General features: G+C 36.3%; 1 protein-coding gene across 1 annotated transcript in view; it reads right to left on the bottom strand.

Moving 5' to 3' along the window:
* LOC112683754 (segmentation polarity homeobox protein engrailed-like) overlaps positions 1-25106 on the bottom strand; it is a 45629-nt gene extending 20523 nt beyond the window's left edge. Inside the window, exon 1 of the mRNA XM_025554914.1 lies at positions 22940-25106. Coding sequence (XP_025410699.1) covers positions 22940-24761 — 1822 coding nt within the window. The 5' untranslated portion in view covers positions 24762-25106. The remainder of the gene's footprint in view (positions 1-22939) is intronic.
* Between the last annotated feature and the right edge of the window lie 367 nt (positions 25107-25473).

Raw genomic sequence — 25473 nt, 5'->3', positions numbered from 1 at the left:
TTGATTCATGATAAAAATTTATTTAAAATATACTATCAATAAATATAAATAAATATATAATATAATTAATCAATTCTCAGGACAAAGTGGTTTTCCACAGACTTTACATTGAAATTACGTTTTTTTTCGTATTTTAGTTTTGTTACACTGAATTAAATTTTTTAAATATGTGTTTCTTTTATAATTTTTTGGTAAGGCAATTTTTTCTGCATTATGATTGTTTTCAGATGCTTCAATTTTCATTTTTTTTTTTAATTTTAAATAGTTCTATCATTGCATTTCATTGCATTGAAAGTCTTATTAAATTATTTATTTAACCTGTCCAAGACGATGGCCCGGGATAATACGGAAACGTTTTTCGGATAGACTTCGGATCGAACTTCGCCGCAGACGCTAAACGTACAGTAATTGACGTGTTCGTTCCGACCATAATGAAAGGATTTTCGCTACCGTACAGCATTCGCCGTTTTTTACTCCATAGTTGCAATCCGTCAAAAGAGCGCAAAAGCTTTATTATGCCCACGAATTCGTTTAATTCTCGTTCACAGTCTTATTCTGTACCTATTTGCGATGGACGTGCATTACTAAGGTGACCATACATCCCGTTTTTCGTATCTTCATCCCGTTGTTCCCAGAAATATTTTCGGAGCACTTAAATATCTCGTTTTCAAAAAATAGTAAAAAATAACTATAACCAATTTTAATCTGTCGATGAGTTATTGTTTCTTCTATTTAGTTAAATTATTTAATGATTGCGTGTGGATGTAACGTATATAATATACATTGTATATATTGTATGGTTGACGTTGAACGAAATCGGTACTGTGTAGTGTATCAAAATATAACTATACTAATAAAATCATAATGTATCAATATGGACGGTTGTCACCCATCTAATGTGTTTTAATACTGCATCACCTGCGCTAACAAAAAATTATTTTTCATAGTTCATTATTTCAGTATTACAGTAATCATCGACCGTTTTCTTTACGTCTTATATAAAAAAAAGTTGTTTTTTAAAAAATTTAATTTTTTTGTCCTTTAAAATCATAATACTATATAATTTTGTTAATATCTACTAAATAAAAAATTTATTTTTAATCAAAATATATTTTTTTGGTCTCGTTTTGACTACATAGTTACCTTTTGCATTACATACAACTCGAGCACGTTTTCATTCTCCCGGTATGATGTTTCTTAGACGTGCCTATACTTTTTGTGTGTGTAGATGATAGTGTTTATCTTCGACGAAACGCGCGCGCGGCACACTGTGGGACTCGGAAAAAATGATAAATCTATCGTGTTATGTACATGGGTGTACACGACAATAGAGGACACGTGGACAAGTATTCGTTTGGAATTCATGCGTTCGTGTATGTATTCAGGCTCTCCGGGTTAATGTGTAATACATAACTACAGCGACTGGTAAATTTACGGTAGAGGTTGCTGAGTTAGTTACTACGAGAACATAACGTATTATTATCGGTGTATCCGGGGCTTAACGATTGTATGATAAGACTAAGAGAACGACAACCGCGATTGTAGGTACATGCGCGTTAATCGGCCGCGGTCGTATTAGATATTCATCTCCACACCGTAAAAAGCTGCATTATGTAGATGTCTGGAAACATTTCTTAAACTCTAATAGCACCCATATGCCTCTAAATACGTGTCATATAATACGCATGTATTGTAATACGTAGGATGCATGTCCTTTTAACAGATTTTGATCGAAAATGAACAAATCAATTATTGATCATTGTCGTTCTCCTTCTGAGCCGGGTAATTAAAAATAACAATTATAATACCTATCGTTACGAATTATTTAATCTTACAAAAAAAGAATCTAAGGACGATTCTTGTGAATATCTGACGCGTCGAAGATGACGTACAGTTGAACTACAATGGCCATAATACCATGGCTGTAATAAGAACGCGAGAACGCGAGAACACAATAAACACTCGGCGACATCCCCGACGTACTTTTCTTTTTCATTTTTCATTTTATTTCTACCAAGCATTACTCTGTTGGTTGGTTCATAAATATATTTATGGCCGTTCAACGTGTAATTAATATAGGTGTACTTGTGCGCACGTTTGTACGAGTTACGTCTACAATGGCGCACCAAACGCACGTACGTTATATTTTGTATAATTAAGAGATTATTATTATTATCATCATCATCATCATCATCATCATCGCTATTATTATGTATTATTTATTAGGTATACGTTGTATGGCGACGACCTTGACACGGTGAACGTCATCGCGTACCTTTTTGTATTACCTACCTACCACGTGAAATAAATATTTACGAAAAATATAATAGTCTAATAGTTAAGTGGAACAATGTTTCTCGACCGCCGAAGGATAAGTCCATATGTGTATATTAAACTACATAAAATTCAAATTTATATTTGATAAACTGCAGAATTTTAAGTTGTGATGATTAAAACTTAACGCATTTAAGAATTTCGATTTAATTATTTCTAATTGAAATAAAATATTAAAAAGATTTTTCTTTGACATTTAGTTTTTTGAAGGTATGTCGCGAAATATGAAATATTTTAACGATTTGCCGTCCTAATACAAACGTTAAGAAACACTAGAGTAGATGATGGACCACCTTATTTATTACCATTATTTATACCAACTAATTTATGCCTACCGAACATAGCATGTTTTTCACCGTATGAGAGTCAACATTTGGATTTCATTTCGAAAATATTTAGAGACGTATTTTATGTATCTTAGAGCGGTGGATATTTTAAACATTGGCACGTTTTATTTTTTCGTCAAAGTAGATGATGGATCCAGAAAAAAAAAAATGTTAACCAAGAATCTTAAAATACTAAAACGTATTTCAACAGGACCCAAGTGTTTATATTGTTCTGTCGAAATCCGTGTCAAAATCACTTAACCAAAAGATCGTCAAAACCATGATAACAGGAATGTTTTATCCAATAGCTCGTAATAGCTCGTCAATCAAATCAAACAGTTTAAGATTAATAAACGAAGTGTACGTACTAAAAGCATGCTTTAAAAACATCATCGCTGAAAATCAAGATCTCCGATTCAAACTTAATGACTTGGTTTGTTTATAAAACTTTAGACAGTCAATTGTAATTATTGAAAAACCCATGTCTATTGTAAAACGATTCGATGGAAGTAGCATTAAAATCTGCCATATGTATATTATTACACGAAAAAAACAGTTATAGTTGATAATTTCTATAATTTTCGATTTAGGCTCCGTTTAAATGCTCGTTGGATGGAAGTATACAGTTTCCTGGAAAATGTGAAGTAGTAATCAATGGCAAACAAATTACACTATAGTCATAAGAAAGTTTTAGAAGAAATTATGACTTTCATTTTTTTGTGTCTTAGAAACAGAAAATTGTATTTGCAAAAACGGAAATATCAAAACTTCACGCTGAGATCAAAGAAATACAATCAGATAAACTGAAATTGAAATCGGTCAAGCTTTGCTCAATCAATACGATTTTACGTCCGTTAATTGTCCGATAATCTAACAAACACCTAGAAGTACAAATGAATTTGATAAATACATACAGTGTAGGAAGTCATCCTTTAAAAAACTATATCTATGATACAAATGTCAAAGTGAAATATGAACTAATTATACAAATTAGATCACAAATTAAGTAAATTAGGGTAATTTTAGTTTACTTTCAATGTGTTTCATTTATAATATTAATGTATAGTTATACTAAAATTTTACATAATTTTAGATTTTTTTGAATATTATTACTATAATTATTATTAGCTTACCCTTTAAGTATGTTAAACATAAAGCATTATCTGATTTTATATTAATTGTAAGTAATTTTGTATTACGAACGAGTACAGATTAATCATCTATAATTAATTGCATTTAACTTGTATTTTACTGTTTTATTTGTAATGTATTGATTTATTTTGAATCATATATAATGTACGGTTTCATAAAAATACAATATACCTACTCTGTACCACATGTATACGAGCTGTAATCGTAAAAATAGTATACTCCTAACGCGACAATTCGTCAAATATCGTGACATTATGCACCGGACCATAACGAAACCGCGTAAAAAGGCACCCACACACGGCACGCGGGTAAAAAAAAAAACTCAAGTGGAAAATAAGTTTTCCATGCGTAATCGAAGAGCGGTGGAAAAAAAACAACACGAAAATCGATAAAATAATATTATTAATACGAACGTTTTAATTCTGCGTGCACGCATCACAAGCAAGGCGTAAATATTATTACAAATCGACGTGGAGTTCACGACGTCTTGTCTCATATCGAGGTGCGCGTTAATGCGTGTTTTCGGGGTGCGAAGTACATATACATATTATATATTAAATCACTATTACTATTATCACTACGTCCGGGTTAAAACGACGGGCGGATGGATAAAAACGAGTTAAATATCCTCCGTGTGCTACTATATGTATACATATATTTTATTTTATTATGCCGTCGGAGAGAAAAGGGGTCGCAAAAGTCTTATCTGCAGCGGGCGCGCGCCTCAAAGTTTGTTCGCGCGCCAAAAGCTATTTATTCCGGTGACGGGTTGGATATAATGTAATATCGTACACGAACCGAACGTGTAATAGTCTGCGGCGTGTAACTGCGTCGTAATAATACAATAACCCTCTTCACTCTCATGTCACGGCTTCTGTGTGCACGTGCGTACACCGCTAGCGGTTCCCAAACCGTTTTCAATCTGGCCCGTCTGAGAACGTGGAGGAGGGAAATCGTAATGCTAAAACATACATTGGGCAAGGGTTACGTAACCGGTAATCCGTTAATCGGCATATTCGGATATTCGAGAATCCGCATAGCGACGGCAACAATGGTGTGCTGCGATAAATCTATATATCATTTTATAAGTATGTATTTACCAACTTATTATCGATATTTGATGAAAACTGCTCGAACAAATCGTAGATACATATAATATTATTTATTGTAAGTATGTCCATCGCAACCATCTCGATTGGTCGATTGTATTAATTAATTTCACAATAAACAACCCTCTAATAGGGTAGGCTGTAAATTGTGTATATATATATGCGTATCAGTGGCGTATACAGAAAATACTTTCGGTAGGGGCTACTATGGACAGAGTTAAATTACCACTGCTATCTAAAAATTACTAACAAGACACAGTAGGTACTTATCTACATTTCATTTTCAGAATGTCCCAAAACGATTTGACGTTGGACACAAATTCTAAATAAGCATAAGCACCATTAAACATACGTTTAAAATAATTTTTAAGTTTTTTAAAACATTTCGGGAGGGTTATGTAGCCCACTAGGCCCCCCCCCCTATGTACGCCACTGATACGTATAAAATATGGTTCACATTATATATGGTTTGGTGGGCCACAAACATTTTGTTGGAGACGAAGTATGCCACTTTGTTAAAAAGGTTAGTAAATCATTGAGTTACGGTGTGTCCTAGGTGAACGAGATTTTGCGAGCGGCCGGGCGGGCGATAACAATATTATCGCTCGTGTCAAAACAAATATTTTTGTTTCTGACGCGGACGACTAGCACTATTTTCTGGACTTGAATAATTCAATTGTTTTTCTGTGTTTGTACGTTTTCTTTTTTATTTATTTTTATTTGACATTTGTCGCTTCGTAGCAATGAATTTTCATAGAGTATTACATTACTTTGATCCATTTTTAAGAATATAGCTACGATATTGTTAAATAAAAAATTAAAATATAAAATGTAATATTACAATTTTAATACAATCAAATGTCTACTAGCACAGCAAATAACCATTTAACATGGATCATAAACTTGAAAATAATTGAAAAAATATGTAACGCAAGCCTATAGATCGCTCGCCCGCTATTAGGACAATCGCTCACCCGCTCGAAAAATCACATTCACCTAGGACACACTATTAGTATGCGGATATACTATTCCGCGAAGTTTGGAAACCGCTGGTATACGAATCGCACGAGCGCGTAAATTTATTGCAACATACCGATTGTTATCGCGTCATCGGTCGTAATGTTTCAATTACCTTGTTTACATGCATCCATTAATTCGAATTAATTAGATTCGTATTGAATCAATTCGAATTAGGGTACCTGTATACATGCGCGTCTAAAACTGTATTAGTATAATACACTTCCATCAAACCAGTTTACGTTGCAACGTTTAAATGCACAGTTTAAACCGATTTAACTTAATTCGAACTAATCTAATTTTTCCCCTATGAAAATATTATTCCATTGATGGCATTATGATTGTGATTATGCGATATTATTATTATAATTATTAATTTATAGTTATTAATAGACTTTTCAACGGTTTTAAATATATCAGAATTTCCGAATTTTGAGTGATCCAAATGACTTAAAATATGTTTTTCTTTAAATATATCTAGCATACATAAGACAGTTGATTCGGGCCAGTTAGTGAGAGTTTCTTTAGTTACTTCACTCATGGCGTATACTGTATAGTAATTGTATAATAAGTACAGTACCTGTAGAGTTTTTAAATGGATATAATAAAAGTAAAATCACAGAGTGTAACTTCACTTAACTTCAATTTTTAATTGACCTACTAGTTACTACTGAAATACGATACTATTGTCTATGAACTAATTATTTTTTATTATTACCTAATAAAATAATGAATATTTACAACTGATGACGAGTACAACTGATAACTGATATCGCAATCCTGATTAGGTTGTAGTTGTGGTTTCGCATCGATCAGTTTACATGCATTTTGTACTCCCGTAGTTATTTCTAATGCACATTTCAAATGTGAATTAACTAAACCGTTTTAGGTAAACCGAATTGATTTTAAACCGAATTAAGAGTCGTTTACATACAATTAACTCCGGGAATTGGCTAATTCGAATTAAGTTAAATCGGTTTAAACTGTTCATGTAAACGTAAATTTGACCGAATGCGTATTTACAGCGCAGACGACGGGCGGGGCACACACATACGGATTACCATCTAGTTCCGCATTCGTATTACTAACCATGCGTTATGTGCTCGATTTGATAACGTGTGCAATGCAAACGTTCACGACGGTGCTCGATCGTAAAGGCCGAAATGTTGAGTAGCAGGGGCGTATTAAACTTACTTCTAGGGAGGAGGCGACTCAAATTTTTTCTTAAATTCAGGCTCAAAATGTACAAGTAAAATTTTTGGTAATATTTAAATTAGATGAAACCTTAATATTTGTGGATTTTTTTTTTAAATTTAATGCCGGTTCCAATTAAATTCGACTTTGTTTAGTTTTTTTTTTTAACACCTATCTATGTTTTGAAAGTTACGCTTGTGTTTTATTTGATTTTTCACCAAGTATGAACCCGACAAAAAGCCCAATTCAGTATTCACAGCTACGTGTAATTTGATTTCGCGTGTAATTAATATTTCATTATGAAATGATCCACATAAAAAAAATTTGAATTGTGTATCTCACATATAATCGATTCATTAAATATGGGTTCAGGGGGAGCGATCGCCCCCTCCCCCCCCTAAAATACATTCCTGTTGGGTAGGCATATGCGCTGTTAGTTTCATTACATATTATTGTTGCTGTCAGCGAAACGGCTAACCGGAATCTATGTGTTTTTGATTTTTACTTATATTCTTTTTCTTACGAATCTACAAAGTATGCATAACTATGTGAATCAAATAATGCTCATATACATTGAACCAGTGCATTTTATAAGGAATTTTCACTGAGCGACAAAAAATATTTTTTTTTCAAAATAGTCAATGCATAATACCATAGTTCGATTATAGTATTACACGTTTGTTTCGCATTATTTTGCCCAATATTTTAAAATATTGTCGACAGAATATAATCACTGAGCAACATTTGTGTTGCCTAGTTAACTAGTTAAAAAATACACTGTATTAAACCACCATGTATTCACCAGCGATAAGAATCATCTATCAAACATCGATTATGACCACCATATACATGAAGATAAGAGTGCTTGCACGCAACAACAGCGTATTTTGATTTTTTAAACGATTTATTTATCGATTGTATATGCTTATAAAAACTATCTTAAATCATACACAGAATACGTAATGTCGACTTTATCGTTAGAATATGTGACGCGTGTACGTGATATATATCCGCATTTAATAAAAAAAAAACGGCTTCGTTAAGTACTTCATATCGTGCTTTGGACTCGCAACCGATATTACGTTTAAATACATACCGCGCATGTGTGATACAAAAGCAATATAAAATAAGTCGTGGGGTTAGACCGTGACTATGAAGACAAAAACTTTATGCTGCGTTGACAAGGGCTATAAAGTAAAATATATTCGAAAAATGTATTTTAAAAAATGGATAAAAAAAAAGATCAAGGTACGTTTTGTTCAAGTCCGTCGTGTTATATTATGCTTGTATTTCATAGCGCGCGACGACAGTAAAAAGAAAAAGTAACGAAATCATCCCGTTCCAATGAACTCCATACATCGTATGAATATATATAATATACTCATTGTGTATACGTACGTAAATGTCATGCGTTGGTTTATATATATGTAGAATTCTCAACAAAACTGAGAAAGTCGACGATTGACTCTACATGCACATTTATACATACATGTACGCACATTTCATGCCGAAACGCATCTCTATTATACGTCTACCATCTATACACATGTACATGTACGCGTATAATTTATACATAGAACCCCGCGTGCGTGCGTACATCTATTTCGGAAACGAATAAAATAAACATTTACACTTAAGATATGTATATTTTACGGCCAGAATGAGTTATACGTTAATGTTTACAGCGGTTAGGCGTATAATAAATATAGGTGTTCTGCGCCCGCGTGTGATCCTCACCTGGACCAATGCTTTTAACGACGGTACATTATAAAACGGTATAGGTATCTGTATAGTGTCCAAGTTTGGTCGGTGAAAATTACGGTAAAAATATTCGTCTGCATTACCCGCCACCGATGCAGTTGTTATAGTTATAGTTATTGTTATAGTTTTATCGTTAGACAAACACACATGTTTATAGATTTTTGTACCCGCCGACCATTGTATGTTATAGGTATATTGTTACTGAAATGTACACGCGGTATACGTTATACCTTATCCCTCTTACTCGTCTGCGGAAAAAAAGAAAAAAATCCTCGCGAAGTAATTGCGTACTAAATGTGCGTACGAAACCGCAGTAACGTGCAGACTGTATACGTATAATATTGATGCGTATCGGCAACGATACTCCCGTATAATAGATACATATTACTAGAATATATGTTTTAAGTATCTATACGCAGTGTAGTAGACACAGCAACTTTTAACGTCATGGACTTACATGGACCGTACATATACGTATAGAAATGTAAATATTTATATAATATGTTGGAACACCGACAAACAGTTATTATTATATTTATGTACGGACTTGCAGTAGACTGTACAATGTAGATATAATAAATGTCTGTATGCACGTAGAACGTGTACTCGGATTTTATACGTGTATATGGTTGCAACACTATACCGGTACAAATGAAAACTACCATTGAAAAAAAATTACGTGAGATTATATTATAAATGTTAATATGTATATGCTATGTATTTTCTCCCTTTGTGGAACGCGCGCTTTGAATACATTAAGTGCGTTTTTTTTTTCTCGTACCCGCTTTTAGTTCGTTACCTGCGTTGTTATTACGTACGCGTAGGGTTCTATTACGATTTCGCCGCGATCTACAATATATAATACGGTATTATAATATCAGCGACGACCGCATTGCAGCATGGATCGCGATTTGAGTTACGATAATGTAGGCATATATGAACGTGTATATATTAGGAATAGGCAATGCAATATCGTGTGTATTATTATTAGGGCCCGGATTTCAATGCAAAGTACATATTTTTTTGGTTGATCATACACAATGCTCTCTAAGAACATAATTCGTTTCATGTAACGAGGGTTTCAAAATTACAAATTTTATTTTGCATTTTTTTTTACATATTTCGAGGTTTTTTCATTATTAGAGCATTTTTAGTATTATTGCGTCATTTTGTTAGTTTTTAATGCATATTTGTTCGACATACTAAACAAATTTAGTCTATTCAAAATAAAATCAAAAGACAAATTATTTTCTTGATATTTAAGTAGGTTTATCGAGTTTTTCCATACACATTGTCAATATTTATTTTTCAATTCATTTATTATCTTATTTTAATTTATTACAGATTATGGAACGTCACCAGTATTCGGTCAAATAACAAATAATCAGTGAGTTCGTATTACATTGCAGACGTTGCTCGGATTACGTGTGAATGTGATTTTAATATATGTAATAAAGTGTTAAATAATGCTCAAAATAAAAAAATGATGTCATTTTTATGGTAAAATGCATTTTTAAGGATATTTTTGGCTATTTTATAGAGCATATTTGTATGATTTTAAGTGCATTTAAATCCGGACCCTAATTATTATTATTATATAAACTGCCATTAATATAAGATCTCGTCGCAGATTCGCGACTCGTATTCCATATAAACCTATATAATGTTTTTTATTATTCGATGGACGTGTTCCTGTATTATAGAAACACACACGTGTGCGAATACATTGTTATTATTATTATTCGATTTTCGTATAAAACTGATATGTGTACACATAAAAGTGGAGATATTGATTATTTTTCGCATGTATTATATATTACGTTTTATAATATTTGTGTTGCCAATATTTTCGTTAGAATATTGTTCACGGTCAACACCGAAATGCAGGGGGGGTTTGGAAGTCCCCCCTTCGAAATATCAGAAACAAAAAATAAATTATCTGACCTACAAATGTATTACTAATAAATAAATTTAAAAAAATATTAGTTATTTAAAAGTTTCCCGGGGTTTGTAAATTGATATATGATGGTTAGATATATATGATATTTATGAATATTTTTAATTTTTTCAAAACCTCCAAAATATTTTCCTGCGTTCGCCCTCGCCGAAATGTGTATATCATAATAAACATTTCATTAAATCATGTTAAAACTTATAAATGTAGTACATATTGTGAGAAATATAAAATGGAAGACCTACGTTTGGTTTCATATACACGTGGTATTTCAAAATGTACACGCCAACATGTTTGTTATTTGTTGAATAAAGTAAACGTATCACTCAAAATTTCAAACGGACGGCCAGATTTACATCAGTACAAAAACTACACGAGAACAAGTAAGTTCAGTGTAATTTAGTAGATAAACAGTAATACTAACAATACTTTTTTTGACTGTAAAAGTACGGAATCTTTAAATTAAGATAAGTTATCATAATTATAGTAATCACTGCATACTGCAGGGACCAATAACAAATGCTTGAGAGATGCCGTACAAAATTACAGAACAAAAATTGTCTTCATGCATTAACTATGTTTATTTTAATCGTATTTTATAATATATAGGTATTAAGCACCTTACAAATATCATGCTGCTTATAATTGTTAGTTCACGAAATCTTAAGTGAAGACTTGTTAAAATTCAGTACACTTTTGTAGAAAATCACGTGGTAGTGTGTAATAGTCGGTGACCTGTCGGTACCGACTTACAACAATGGCGTAGTATTCAGAAGGAATCACACCTGAATAGTGAATAAAAACAAAGTATTGGCTCAATCGCGAAACGACACAATTAATATAATATAATATTATATAATATATAAATATGTATAGTTAATATAATTAATATAATATTCTATATTATAAACCCATATTAACTACATTCTGCAGTTTACTTACATTTAAACCGCAGCGAAAAAGTCACGGGATACAAACGATGTATATTATACATACTGCAAGACTGCAGCCGCGTTTGATACAACCGAATACAATAAAGATGTGAAACAGACATTTTTCTTGCCCAGTGAAAGAGTTTTATTCTCTTGTGTGTACGTAAAATCACCGCCTGCACAATTTAATTGGCTATGTGTATGTACACGCGCCTATATACATCGTTTGCTTACGCACGGACAAAGTGTATATCGTTCAAATATGTGTACCCGCTTGCGGGGGTTGGATAGGCACTCGGATCGCCTGGAGAAAACAAGGGGATGAAAAATAGACTAGATAAACGTAGGCAAATAATTTCGACTTCGGGAGAGAGGAGGCCAAACGACATTTTCAAGTAAAAATCTGTACATTTTAAACATCACTTCCAAAAGAAAGAACACTGCGAAAAAACAAAATTATTTATATTACAGTTGAAATACTGAAACATTGTATTTACGACTCTGTTATAAATACTGTTATACATAGAATCGATTTGGGTCCGTACAAAACTTAATCGAATTATTTCTCAGGTCTTTCGGAAACGTATGCGACAATACGAAAACATGGAATGCGGCAAAACATAATTAAAATATCGGTAAAATAAAGTTCTAGGGTGAATGGTAAATAAATGTTCCCTCCTCATCTTAAACGTGTGCGCGCGCTGCGAAATAAAACAAATGACCCGCCGACATTGGCGAGCGCGCGCGCGCGGTAATTGGGCGGTGAAATGTCGGCTGCAGTGGCGGGCGTTCGGTTCGCGTTTTATCGATCATCGCACAAGTCGTATACTCGCATATATAGTATATTATTTCGTTACGACGGCGACGGGCTTAGGTGTTTTGTGCGCCAACGCCATGTCTAGAGTCCCAGCCACAACAATAATAATAATATTAATTCGCGTGTCAGACGTATAATGTTCAAATAATTGTAGCTGTCGGATAGCGCGATAAAATCAGCCTATGTATGATAGACGACCAGCGTTTCAAAGCACAGTTTCAACCCCCAGAATAGGTAAAAAAAAATAAAATCAATCGCCTCACGATCACTGACCAGTGTCGCGTTTAGAATGTAAAAACACTCCGGATCAGTGCTCGAATTAGCAAAATTAAAGAAAGAAGACTCTATTTACTTTAAAAAAAAAGAACGTCCCCAAAACTGGCTAAGCGTTATGATTATAGCGTGATAATAGTAGAGGGACGCTAAAATTTCTGAATATTAGTTGGGGTACTCCGTCCCTTCTCAAGTCGAGCACTGCTCCGGATGGAAATTATTTTATTGCCCCCTCCACTTGTCGGTATTCTTTACAATCTCAGACCTTTCCTTTTCACCCTCCATTAATGAAAAATATTTTTCTTGCTCGTTTTGAATAATATTTTAAAATGTATACCCTAGGGCTTAACAGTATATAATTTCAAAGTGTTTTGTTCAATTAAAAAATCATACCAAATAATAAGTACATTTTATTAAATAGTTTAATTACTATTTTTTCTCGCCTCCGCGAGTAAATGATAGGTACCATAAAAAACCACTACAAAGTAGTATACGTTAGACCTTACATTACAGATTATATAAAAATATACTTTAACTCATAAACTAATAATAATTCGTTTAATACGTTATTAGTGATATTCATAATATATTCAACTCAAAATGATTTGATATCATAATCCATAATCATTGGTTAATCAAAAAATGCTATAAAATACATGTCAATCAATTTTATATATTTAGTGATAAAAAAAATACACCCAATAAAACTGCCGTCCCTAAAATTGTTAAAATTTAATTTGCCCCTTTCACTCCTCAAAAAATGCGCTGAAAAAATAAAAAATAATTTAAAAAAAAACCGATCGCCCGTTCAAAAAATCATAAAAATTAAATTTTGAACCCAAAGCTTTGAAGAATGTATAGTCGCATTCAATGAAAGACCCCTCCGTCTCGTAAATACACTAATAGCTTACGCTTTCGTTGTAATTTTTTAATTAAAAGCATACGTCGCACGCTCCATAACGTCGTAGTAAACCTTGTTGGATGATCGGTATTTCACTTGTATTTCTGACGGTAACTGCCGAGCGTAAAAATATCTAAACGAATACCGAAGGGCGTAAACATTATTATTTTACGATTTCAAGTTTTTTAATAATGTAATAAATTAAAATATTATAATGTCGAACACCGCTTGCTATATATATATATACACCAAGACGCGTGAAGTGTTACGAACGTTGTACTCGTAGTCCTGCCGCCATACACATAATGAGCATAATTTCAATTAGTGTAATGAAATAAAGTGATATCATGTGTTCCGAGCTCAGACGTCAAGTATCGAGGTTTGAATAGTTATTACAGTCTGCGTAATTCAAAATAGTTACCATGAATAGAATAAAATTTGAATATTTTTATTTTTTACTTCCGACTTGAAATCAATATCGTGATAATTCGATGTAGATATGCTTAACATTATAACTCGATTATTTCTAATTTATTTTACTACTTCGTCGGTGGTGTGACAACAAGTCGTGTTAAGTATTATTTTTACAATTCAGTTACGCGTACATTCTGCCACAATTGATTTTAAAATATCAAACAAAAGAATAACACGCTCGAATTAAATTATTTGAAAAAAGGTAAAAGAAAAAATAATAATATTAATCTTATAACAAACATTGTTGTTAATTCCTATTAATAACAGCTAAGGCCGTATCTAGATGTTTTTTCCGGGGGTTCTAAGATATTTAATAAATTTAAAAAATGCAACAAAAAGAAGATTTATTAATTGTTTGTAAATACAATTACAAAAATATGTACCTTAATGGATTGAACAATGAAAACAAGTTAAGTAAAATAAAATTTAGAAAATAAATCATAGGTAAATAAATAAATTATGAATCGAAATTAATAATTGAATAATTTAACAAAAAAACACGTTGGTACCATATACAATGTTAGGATAAAACGAACTCCTGCAGCAACTTTTAGTCGCGTTTTAGGAAACTAGTCGACTTGTACAGCGTTTAGTCGTTACGGCCAACCGCAGCTTGGAAACGATTGGCATGATTTTTAATCGATTACCGATAAAACGCATAGGTCTTTTCGATTGCGGTTGATCAATACTGTATTACCCGGTAAACAACAGAACGCATGTTGTGATGCAAATGTAAATGATTTGTAAAATATTGAAGGTATTTTTTTTGGGGAGGGGTTCGGACCCCATGGATTCCCCTCGGATTCAGCCTTGATAACAGCGATCTCTTCTAATAAATAACAATTATCGAAAGGTAAAAACCGTTTGATCATCGACTGTGTTGTTACTGCAACGTTCTACGGCATTGACACACAGAGTAAAACATAATAGTAGGTGAACATCAAAAGTTTACGTTTGAGAAACCGGTGTTCCCAGGAATATCATTATGATTATAATTTTCGCGATGAATCTTAAGGGCTTCTAGTAATAAACACGCGACAAAAATGCCAAGAATTTCGGCCAGACGTAATAAATATTTGAAATTATCAACTGCTGTACCGCAACAACGCCGTAAATATGGAATACCTGTATATCGGATACTTGCATACTATGTAGTAACAGTTTCGACGGAAATCGATTATCTTTAACCGCCCAAGAACAAAACGCACCGTCGTCAATCACGTTAGCAATATAATTCTCATTGAACATTACAAATTGTAATTTTTAAATTTAGATAACTATTAGACGTCCATATAAATATATGAGTAAAACATTTACGAATTAATATTGATTACAACAAGATTTATAACCACTGTATAGTTACGTGTCAGTTTAAATTATTTGCATAATTATTTATGTATACGGTTAGTAATTATAAAACCGTCGTACATATTTATTTTACGCAACAGAGATGAGCTTTTGACAGGTAACGCGGAATTAATCAGCGAGTCTATTAATGCATAACTGAAACACAGAATTTTTGTTAATTTTTGCGTTTGCAAAATGAAAATACAAATTAATATTATTTCATTTGTCATATACAACTAATATATTTGGTATTTTTCTGAAAAATATTTTAAATTATTTAGTACTCTATTTACGCACGGTTCAGGCAATATGAATATATTTGCTTCAGTTCAATGTTCCTGTGTAAGATATAAGAATTTATTGATCGAAATAATTCATTGTGCAAGGGAAGTTACTAGTTTTATATTATTAAGATATTATTACAAAACATTTAAACTATGTTAAACTATATTAACTAAATTATCGTAGTGGAATAAAATATGCAATGTAATAATAAATTATAAGTATGATAAATGTAACTTGAACTTAAAACATCGCTTAAAAATCAATGAAATATGACATTAGGCGGTATAATTTAGAACGGAATTACAAATTGAAAATCTATTAAGCTTCGTATTCTTAACACGACAATGTTGGAAATAATCTTGGTTTGGAATACCGTATGCGAAAATAACGTGAATATAAATTTTATTTCATCTTCAAATTAATTAGTTTGGTATTTTGATAATTTACTTATTGCGAATGTATGTGTATATATATTGTTTAAATTATATATGTAAGTATATATAACAAACAAACATTTAAACGTATAACTCAGAAACGTGTTCGAAACCGGGTTTACGGTATCGGCTATATCAGATACCTGGATACTCCGGGAAAGGAAATTGCGTCCGAAGTATTAACAATGCGTTTTCAAACCCTAAAAAAACTGGTCTTGTATTCCAAATACATATCTGGCTGTTCAGACGATTTACAAGGACGAATATATTATGATATTGTATTATGTCTAAAACGTGCGTGGATGTCGTAAAGGTATAATTGTTAATCTTAATCTCATAAAGTGCGTGCACGTCGCGTCGGACGTTAAACGTAATAATTGTTCAATTAATTATTTAATATTAATAGATTAATGACAACTATATTAATGCCATTTCGAAAAATCTCCACACCTTGGAAATATTTGAATTCATATTATCATAAGCGGTTAAGGTCTGCAGACATAATATAATTGTAGGTACTCGAGGTAAAATTAGGATGTCTGATAGATCAGTCTTTATATATTTAAATTTTAGTAAACCAATAGAAGTTTTAGTAGATTCCTATTTAATTTTGTTATTAGATTAATTGAACTACATGACTAAATTTTGCGAAAAAAAAGTCGTATATAAAAGTAATCATTAAGAATAACATTGATTTAACATCGTTTACAAAAATGAGATTTACAAGCATTAACTTTTTAAAATAACATGTTTAGATGCCTAGTACGTGAAAAATTATTAATAGTGCAGTTGTGAATAAATTTGAATATAGTTAGAAGTATAATATTTTGCGGATTTATAAATGTCGGGCTCCTACTATATGGATAACAAATGGTACAATGTATATGTTATCAATTTCAATCTGAAATATATGTACATGTCTGCTGAATAATGTATATTTTCGAGTCCTTTAGAGTGTTTGTCTATGCGATGTTTTCATTTCCGTAACAGTGCAGAATCTTGTGGACACCATTTGTACAGTATGAAAAAGTCGATAGTAGAGAAATAGATCGTAATATATAAATGGTGTAACGATTGTTACATATTATTAATGTCTACTCATGTAATATGGATAATTGCTGAGTAGACATTACGTTAATTTACATGTTTACAACATTACATTAAGTCGCGGAAGTTCTGCCACGACGTTCTTCCGATGTAGCTGAACTCCATATTGTCTTGATGTAGTCCATAGTCCGTAAGTCATATTTATATATGTATATAAAATAATAATAACTAAACTATATCAATCTATATTTATTTGTAATATGAAGATCTTTCCTTTTATGCTCCCGAACAACGGTATAATATATTCACAAGGACTAGAAAACCTTTTCAGAATATCAGATATATTTAACTGGTCATCCCCGACCACGTTACAATGGTATATACACGACCGGTATGAATAAGACACTATAAAAAAAATCGGTGTGAAAAGACGTATCAAATCCGAGAGACACGCTGTATCCGTGTTTTAATTGCGAATTAACAGGATTTGATTTTTATTGTAGTTATTTTGTTTTTTGCTTTCGTTTCTCGGTGGCGTATCTATACACATATATTTAGTATTTATCGTGGTGAAAAAACTATCAGGAAATTGGTTTAACAAAATATGCGTATCGAAGACGGGTATACGCGGAAAACTCGCCGTGAAAACAATTGATTTGCGTGTATCCGAAACGGATATTTATCTTCTCCGTCCCTCTCATTTAATTGTTTCGATACTGATTCCCATAGTGTTGATCTGACCCACTCGTCTGTCCGGCGGTCCTCAAATATTCTTAAACATTGGGCGCCCATCAATGACGTGATTAGGGATCTAGAGAACCATATACAATTACTCACATAACTCCCCCCCCCCCTGAAGAAAGTAATAAGTAATGAAAATATTTTAACGTATCTTTAGTATAAATACTCGTATTATCCACAATAAATTACAAAGGTATTTTATTTGATAGCTGTGTAGCTCATTACTATTATTACTACTTCTTGAAAAAATAGGTTTTGGTAAAAGGATCCTTTTACCTTTTAGTTATTGTTTGTATAGGAATTAATTATTATTTAAATCAAAGTGAACAAACGCGTACAATTTAATTTAAAAAAAATATATATCTTATTAATTTTAACACAATAAAATCATGAAACATCTATAAATAAATAATGTACTAAATATAATTATATTTTCTTTGAATAATCATTTAGAAATATAAAATACACAAATTGAACATTAAACAAACAAAAACGTAGGACTGTTTGAAAAAATGTTTCTTCTTGACTTTGAATATGCAACTAACTCTGCCTAATGGGTAATACGACACTGATTATAGTAATGCATGAGACACACGACAAGTGGACTGAATATATATCAAAACATTGGGCCGCCGCGTGCGAAACGTGGTCAGCAAAATGTCACTCGACGGCCCGCGACGGCGTACCGACCGCATTTATATATTTGTTATTATAATTTTTTTACATTTTTTTTTTTTTTTTTTTTTACTCAGGCCCGTATGTAGTACACGTGCGTTGAACAGCACCGCGAAACGCGAAGGGTCGACTACGTGTAACGACAACGACGACGACAACAACAATAGAGATAAGCTGCAACGGAAACGGATAATGGGTGCCCCAGCGCTCGGGGATTTGTACGTTTTATTAAGTGCCTGAGAACGTCACACAAGTCGTACCCTGCGCGGATATTAACGTTGTAATGTATGCGAGCGCACGCGAAACCGCCGTACGCTCGTTAAATACTGCAATGCGCAGTGGCGTAGCAAGGGTATGTTAAACTGTGCCTACGCCAAGGGTGCAAATTGCAAAGGGGCGCAAAATTGTGCAAAAGTCGTACTTTTATCCTATAATCAAATCGATATTTTTCCATTAAACTTTTTGAAATTTCGTAGATGTTGTTTATTTGTACACAGCACGTGTGAATTTAATGATGAAATTATGAAAATCGGGTATTTAAATAAAAAATTTCATACAAGAAATTTAAAATACGATCATTAGTCAGTCGTAAAGCGAGAAAAGTAAATTTTCAAAGTTTAAAATGAACACTGTAATAATAACTAATAAGTATAAATTGAACACTTAAAAATATTAGTAAAATTAAAGGTTAAAAAAAAAATATCATAACATCAAATTTTAATTGGTTAGTAGAAAGGTAACTTTTTTTAAGTTTGCCAGGGGCACTAGCGAGTCTTCGAAGCCACTATCTCAACGCATGCAGCGGCGACGGCACACAGTCGTACACGTACGTCGGCGTTTGGACGCATTACACGTACGTCCCGCGACAATATTTCTCTGACTCGCCTCTTCTGCCCATATCTCTCTTTCGCGATAAATCTTCATCACCGCCCGTCCAACGTATTTGTTTTTTTTCATTTGAATTCACTTCGATTAAGGTTGCGAATGGTTATTGGCAATCGTTTGCCACTTTAACGGCCGGCACTTACTTAACGCGTAATATTTAATGGATGATAATAACATTGTGTGTGTTGCCTAGAGTTACAGGATTGCGATGCAAAACCAACGAGAATATATACGCGGTCTTAAGTCTTTATATTAATTTGTTTTTTTATGTGTTCAATTTAAATCAATAGCATGTACTGTAACTCCCTACACCACCACAAGCTCAGCTTAACGGTATAGGAATTTTTTATTATATAATTAATGCTACTTTTGTTTTATATTTTTTAAATAGTAAAAAAAATTTCTAAATTCAAAAATTCTTTTTTTTTAAACTAAACCATAGTAAATTAATACATAACAGCAGTGGTGGTTTTACGGGGAGGGGGGGAATAGGTGGACCGCCTCTTTCTTGAGCCGTGTAAAAACTAAAAATATGAAACAGTAAACAGTTTACTAAAAATCGTTTTGGCAATAATTTTATGTCAATACTGTTTACCGTTTACAAAAATGTGTGCTCCTATAATTTCAAATGTTAATCAAGTTTGAATGAAAAATAATTTTTGTTTTAATTTTTTATTGATGCCTATATTTTTATGTTATGCCATTGTGGTATTAAGTTTATAGAACTTAAACTTCCTTCTCATGTATCAAGCCAAAAGGCTTCTCAAAAACCGACACTGCATAGCAATGTGTACACAACACGAATTCTACTAATTAAATAAATACTATTAAACGGAACGTATTTTTGGAAATAATAATCGTATGAAATAATATGTTTTTATATTACTCATTGTATTATAGGTAACTATTTTAGATTTTATCGTCTCTAACGCATTGTCCGTTTTCGTGTGTTATTTATGTTAAGCTTCCACAGTTCAGCGCATTCGGTGTATAATTTTTGTACGATTTAAAGCTGGGCGTACTATTGCTGTAAGTAACGATTATTTCGTAAATTGTTTTCACCCCGGTTTCCCGTTCCCACCCAAATACGGCCACTACGATAAATTGTGTTTGCGCTACATCGATGGTACGCGCTCGAATAAAAAAAAAAAAAAATTAAAAACGCGTACTTTTTATATTGAACATTGTGCAGGGCCAAACATGTTTAAATCATTGTAATCTGCACGTTATTCAATACATTCCTTAATACATACATGTATAAACATTTGGACATAAATCTCCAACATACGTGCACAACGCGTCGTACACGGCTAATAAACGATCGTGGCAGGCGGTAGACTTCGCGCGAAACAGACGAATGAGATGTGCCACCGAGAAACTCTCTGCGGAATAAATGGAATTAAGCACTCGCCGCGTTGTACGGGACGTGTTTGAGCTGAAAAATGGGAAACGCACAGAAACCGAATTTTTCCGCGTACACCTACACCGCGCACGACATATACCGACGCGTCGATGTGAAATTTACTGCATGCCTAGCACACGATTTCGTGATGTATTGCCGAAGATCTTGTCTCGAATCCGTGTAAAAGTCGAACGTGATGCGATCACAACCGCAAAGGCAGAGCGTAATATCGTGTGTTAGGCACCTTATTCTGACGTTTTACGTTCATTTTTCCTCTTCCATTCCGGCCCGCGAAACGTTCCAATAACGAATATTAATCGTATCCCCATACTTCTCTTTCTCTCTCTCTACGTACACACCCGTTTATTGTTGTACACGCGCTCGTACATGCGCATATTTATGTACCCATTATAATAGATATTTGCGCCGAACACAAACCGAAGTATATAGAAATGTACCACCGCGGCGAAAAGACAGCGTTTCGAAATGATAATATAAATTGTCACGCAATTGACAAGGAATGTCACAGTCGCGTACAGATACGAATTTTTTTCTCTTTTTCTTTCTATCATAGATATAACCTTTACTTTTTGTGGATTGCACAATATTTCGTATAAATAATATCGTAGGTGTATATATATAAATAAATATAATTGCGCGCATGTGAAAGACTGCGTGGTGTACCTACACAACGGCCGAGAGAACAATCGATTCTCGAACGCAATAATACTTGTTTGTACGCATAATAGATCAGGTATTCCGTGTGCACGATATCGTATCGTTTAGTTTGAAAACCAAACGGAAAAAAAATCTTATGAAAATCGGGTTCGAACACGAATGCGATTCCGCAAAAGCTTACAATTGTATGGAACGAGCGAGCGTACACACAGTACATAATAATGCGCACCGCCTACACGCATATATTGCGACAGTAATCCTAATCACGAGTGTACGTTGACCCGGCCCGTAGTAGTAACGGCGGTGTACAGAAACGATATTTTTGTTTACATAATATTGTAATATTATAATCGCACAGAACGGAATCGAAAACCGCACCGGTTTTTTCCCCGTCCGCCCGTTTATTTAACATATATCATATGCGTAATGCGCGAAAACCGCGTCGAATGACTTAATTTATCGCTAATCACTGTACACGTATACATGTATGTAAATACGACTGATGCAGACAAATATCCAAGTGTGTATACGGTATGTACCCACAAAATAGGAACAGTTAATGCGAATGTGTACCGCCTGAACAGGGTTTGGCGGTTCGATTAAATCAAACGCACGCGAGATTCGTTGAAAATGATTTCGCGCGTGTTCGTATTTATAAACGGGTATAATGTAATTTACATAACTATGCGATGGCGGCGGCGGTAATCCGGCTGCTGACTAGAGACAACAATAATATTATCGAACGCACGTACTGTGTACACGCGGTAGGAGGTGGCGTATATACGCACGCGTAATATTGTGGCTTCGCACGAAAAGAAAAAAAAAATCGACTTTTTAACACGTACGAGACAGGCGTTGTACTAAGTGTGTACACGTAGTTCGATGTTGGACCGCTCCAAAGAATAATAATTATTAAACAGATTGACGCGTTTGTGAAACGTTATTTGTGTGTCGACGTAACAGGCGCGTTTGATTGCGAAGAAACGCAATGCACACGGTCGAATAATATAAGAGTAATGGAAAACGGTCTAGTGGCTGTAAATCCGACACGGATGGAAGGGCGGGGGGAGATCCGCGTTCGGTTTTCGTGTATGAAATAAAATGCGGTTGATGCGCAATCGAGTGTTTTTAATACGTTATCGGTCCGGGTGCGCCAGATCATAAAAATTATAAACGACTTAATGTATATGAGAGTGATTACCTGAAGACGGTCTGTCGGAGTACCGCGTGCAATACACCCAAGCCGGCCACAACTCCTTCTCGTTGGACTGCTGGTCACCGCTTCCGGCCGCGTCCGATCCGGACTCGTTGTCGTTGCTGTTGGTGTTGTTGTTGTTAATCATAGACTCGTCCGACTTGAGATGGTGGTGACCGCCGCCGTCGCCGTCTACGCCATTGACAGCGGCGGCCAACTTAATGTTGTTGTTGTTGTTGATGCAGTGGCCCGGCGAAAGTGACGACGGCACAGGCTTCCGTTTTAGTTTTTCCACGGCAGCAGATGACCGTTTCGGACCGACCGCGGTGGTCTTCGGACGCGTTGGACCCGGCCGGAGTAACGACGATTGGACCGCCGCTGGCTGCTTCAGCTGTTGCTGCGCGGACCTGTTGTAATGCAGTTTGGCGGCGGCGGCGAGTGCGGCCATGGGCGGTGGTGACGCGGACGTCGACTGCCTGCCCCGGTTGTTGTTGTGGTGGTGGTGGTGGTGGTGATGATGTAGTTTGGTGCCGAATTCCGGTCGGAGTATGTTGTCGACGGAGAACGCGAGCGGAAACGGGCTGGGCGAACGGGGCGACGGCGATCGGCAAAACGTTTTGTTCGTCGTGCCGCCAGCTGCGGCCGCGGTGCCGTTGGTCGTCGCACCACATGAAGACGACACGTCCGACGAACCGGAAGTGCTGGTCGGTCGGGAGACGTAACCCGACAGCGACAGCGTGGTCGCGGACGGTGGTGGCGGTAACGTTTGGTGTACCAGCGGCGGTTGCGGCGGCGGCGGCGGGCACACCGGTTGCGGCAACAGCGACGATACGGACGGTGGCTGCAGCGGCAGGGGCACCGGTTGCGGGATCGACGTGACAACTGGTCTGTGGACCGGCAAGTGCACGGCTGCTGGATGGTGCAGGTTTTCGATGGTCGACTGTTGTTGTCTGATCGCCGATAGTTCGATGTGTTGGTGCTGCAGCTGATGAATCGGCAAAAGGTGGTGATGGTGCGCGGCCGGTAGTTGTACGTCCGTTTCGGGCGAACTTTGTTCGCCGTTCCGCTGTAGGTGGTGAACATCGCGGAAGTATTCGGCCGCGGCGGCTGGCACGATGGGCAAAAAGTTGAACCGATACATCCACGAGTTAAACGGGAACACGGGCGGCACATGACCCGCGGCGGCAGCGGCTGCGGCGGCCGCGGCCATGGCCATCGTGTACTCGACCGCGGCCGCGGCGGATTGCTGTGGTGGCTCAGCGGTTTCCAGGACGGCTGCCGTGCTCTGCTGCTGCTGCTGCTGCTGCTGCTGCATCCATCGCGGCACGTCGGTCAACGCGTTAGGTTTGTGCACGGGATGAAATGGTTTCTTCCTGGCGTTCGGCTGCTGCTGCGGGAGCGACGGCTGCAAACCATGAACACCCTTGTCCGCAGCCGTCTTGTTCTGCAACGGCGAGCATATGCTCAACGGTTTGCTGCAGGCCAGTAGTAAGGACGCGTCCGCCGGTGTCCGCAGTTGGCTGTGGTCGTCGTGGTCGTGGTCGTCGATGTCGTCGTCGTTGTCGTTGGCCGCGGTGGTAGCGGCCGGCACTGCGCCCTCGCGTACCGATCGGAAAGCCGAAGTGGCCGTCGCGGTGACGGTAGCCGGTACCACCGGGCGGCCGTCACCGTCGTCGCACGCGGACGGAGGAGGCGTCTTGCAACGCGCGTGCGGTGACATTTCCTTGGTCTGATCGCTGCAATCGTCCAACCCGGGGCGTCGGTTGTTGTCCGTCGGCCCGGGACTAGAAGCGTTGTTCGGGCTGCAACGTTCCGTCTCCAAAGCCATATCACTCTATCGTGCGAGACCCGCTTCGCACGTAGTGTTGGTTAGTATAACGCTCGCGGTCGTGCGAGAAAAATTGAAAAAATTGAAAAACAACAAAAAAACCGTCGTCGGTCCCACCAAAAACTGGTACGGCCACGGCGTTACGCGCCCGGAGAACAACGCGGCATGACGACGGTAAATAATCGTGATCGCGTGCGAATAATATTCCGTGCGCCGGCGGTCGGCCGCGCGTGTTACCCGAAAAACGGCGGCGGCGGCGGCGGCAATCGACTCGTCTCCGGTGCTCGATCTCTTGTAATCGTGTCGTCGTCGGAACGCGTCTACCGGCGCCGCGGTCGTAGCGGCCGTCCGATCACCGAGCGCGCGCGCAAGCCCCGCCCGCATCGACCGTGTGCCATGGTTACGCGGGGCCCGACAGACCAACGGCCGCGCCCGTCCAATCACGCCCACCCGGCCGCAGCCCCGCACTATTGGCCGCACACGCCGATTGAGCTGTTCGGCTGCCCCGCGGCGTCATTCCTTTCTCGCCCTGCCCGCGTTCACCGTCTCCGATCGGTGCTGTACATGCCGCCCGCCCCTCCCGCTCGCTCTACCCGTCCTCGCCCGTCCTCATCCTCGTCTCGCGCACGCATTTCGCTTTACGCTTCTCTTCGCCGTCGCCGCCACCGCCGCCGTCTTTATTCCGCGGACCGGTGTAGTATGCGCACAAGGG

The sequence above is a fragment of the Sipha flava genome, unplaced genomic scaffold (genome assembly GCF_003268045.1).
Source record: "Sipha flava isolate LNK unplaced genomic scaffold, YSA_version1 235_pilon_pilon, whole genome shotgun sequence".
Lineage (NCBI taxonomy): Eukaryota > Metazoa > Arthropoda > Insecta > Hemiptera > Aphididae > Sipha > Sipha flava.
This window is presented reverse-complemented; position numbering and strand designations above follow the sequence as displayed.